The sequence below is a fragment of the Rasamsonia emersonii genome (assembly GCF_000968595.1).
Source record: "Rasamsonia emersonii CBS 393.64 chromosome Unknown ctg1118621760587, whole genome shotgun sequence".
NCBI lineage: Eukaryota > Fungi > Ascomycota > Eurotiomycetes > Eurotiales > Trichocomaceae > Rasamsonia > Rasamsonia emersonii.
In genome coordinates, this window is record NW_013562883.1 from 1 (window position 1) to 1,825 (window position 1,825).

General features: G+C 42.7%; 2 protein-coding genes across 2 annotated transcripts; one reads left to right on the forward strand and one right to left on the reverse strand.

Annotated features, from left to right (window-relative positions):
• Nucleotides 1-88: 88 nt before the first annotated feature.
• Nucleotides 89-406, reverse strand: T310_7777 (uncharacterized protein; the record flags this gene model as incomplete). Its single annotated transcript, XM_013469434.1, has 1 exon — nt 89-406. A coding segment is annotated over one exon (318 nt), but the record flags the coding sequence as incomplete, so codon positions are not given.
• A 448-nt stretch (nt 407-854) lies between these two features.
• T310_7778 (uncharacterized protein) lies at nt 855-1,148 on the forward strand (the record flags this gene model as incomplete). The annotated part of the gene is made up of 1 exon (XM_013469435.1): nt 855-1,148. A coding segment is annotated over one exon (294 nt), but the record flags the coding sequence as incomplete, so codon positions are not given.
• Between the last annotated feature and the right edge of the window lie 677 nt (nt 1,149-1,825).

Here is a 1,825-nt window from a genome sequence, read left to right on the forward strand (position 1 = left end):
CAAAGTACAGTTGGAAAATGGGATTAGATGGCAAACTATGAGGTCCACAATGATTGGAAGTTGAAGTAGAAACGTACTCTTGAAATCGTTACCAGACTCCCATATGCCTGGTTATATACCTGCTTAAACAGATGAGACTCACGATGGAAGCGCCGACTGATGCCTGTACATACTTCTCAGGCGCTATGAACAAGGGTATATATTGCTCTAGCCAATATTGGAAAAGTTGAAAACCATCATGGGTGTCACCGTAAAGCGGCAACATCAGGCCGGAAAGGCCACGAAAATCGACACAAAAGCCACGGCCCTCCGTGTCCTTTCCGGCGTCACCCTGAGTTACTCCGTACTGCGTTTGAATACGCCAGGCGAAGGGAGGCAGTGCAAACGCCAAGACATTCACACCTATTTAGGATTACTTTTTGTAGGGAGTATTTTTGACGAACTCCAGGTAAAATTGTGATTCAGGACTTGATGCAGCCCAATGAACCCCTGGGATATACTGCCATCATTTGCAGACGTAAGATGTATGGAGACCTGTCCCCACTCAGCGCAAAGCGCGAAGCCTGCCATGGATTATACAAGGCGTAGGATCGATCTCTCTATCATTCGATCTACTTTGTAAAGCGCTCTCACACTTGCTTTAACTAATGGAATAAATACGACATTTTTCTTACTTTTGAACTGGAATTTGGCACAGGCCATGAGGCAGTCAGTGCACTGCATGCAATTCTTATTCAAATAATAATACAGAGTAGACAGCACTTCCAAAGTGGCAATTAACTGAGCTGGTTACCTGGCAAACTCTTCCCTCCAAATAAGGTTAGGTATGCGTACCTAGACACTGAATTAGCTAGGATTATTTGAATTGGGTTCCGAAACCGCTCTACCTAGGTAGGTCAGAATATCGTTCAAGAATCTGTGAGCAGTTCTCTCCTTCCTCACTCGGACTCTGCCGCTTTAACGGGGTGAGCTGGGTGAGTCAAGTGATCAGATCACCCAGTCAAGGTGATTCGCTCACCCAAACCCAAACCGATCTATACTCACTCCATCTTCCCTGTAGACGCCATAGTCTTTATAACTGGTTTCTACAGGAACCTGCGCAATTCTGTCAAAGAGCTCTTCAGAGAATCCATATACAACCAGGTTGATGATTCTTGGGGTATTGACTGTAAGGGCAAGATCAAAGGGGCTTTCAAACCGACTCATCATAAATGATGGTACCTAGTAGTGATATCACTCTATGGACGGATAATGCTGATGCCTTGGATAATGCCTAGATATTCACCTTTGGTTCTTGGGAGGCACAATTGGCCAAGCTCAGTTTTATTCTTGCTTCACGGCATTGCAGATTCTTGCTGATCTGCTAGAGGGCCTATTGGAGGTAGACATATAATGAGACGCCTGCTTGCAATAAATCGGCCATTATAAATAGTATTAAGAAGATTGAGGAGGTTAATCGGTTAAAGAATTATAGGTAAGCCTAAGAGGATTGCTTCCTGTTGTCTTTCTTCTCTTCTTAGTGTTTATATTATGGATCGTCTATATGATGCAATATCCTTCTGATGATTAGTTTCTCCATAATGACATTATCATTAGATTTCCTATGGATCAGCCATATGAATCAATCATTTCAATAGTTTCTGCGCCGTCGCAAATAAGCTACCTGTATTAATTGATTAGCTACTTGTTCTCTCTCAAAGTGCCTCATCATACTGCATATATTTTACAAAGCTCAATACTTACAAGTGGGGATAGACATGCACCTTATTTGTAGTAATCTGCCTCCACACATACACTAATAATACCTCCACCTCTATAATACTCT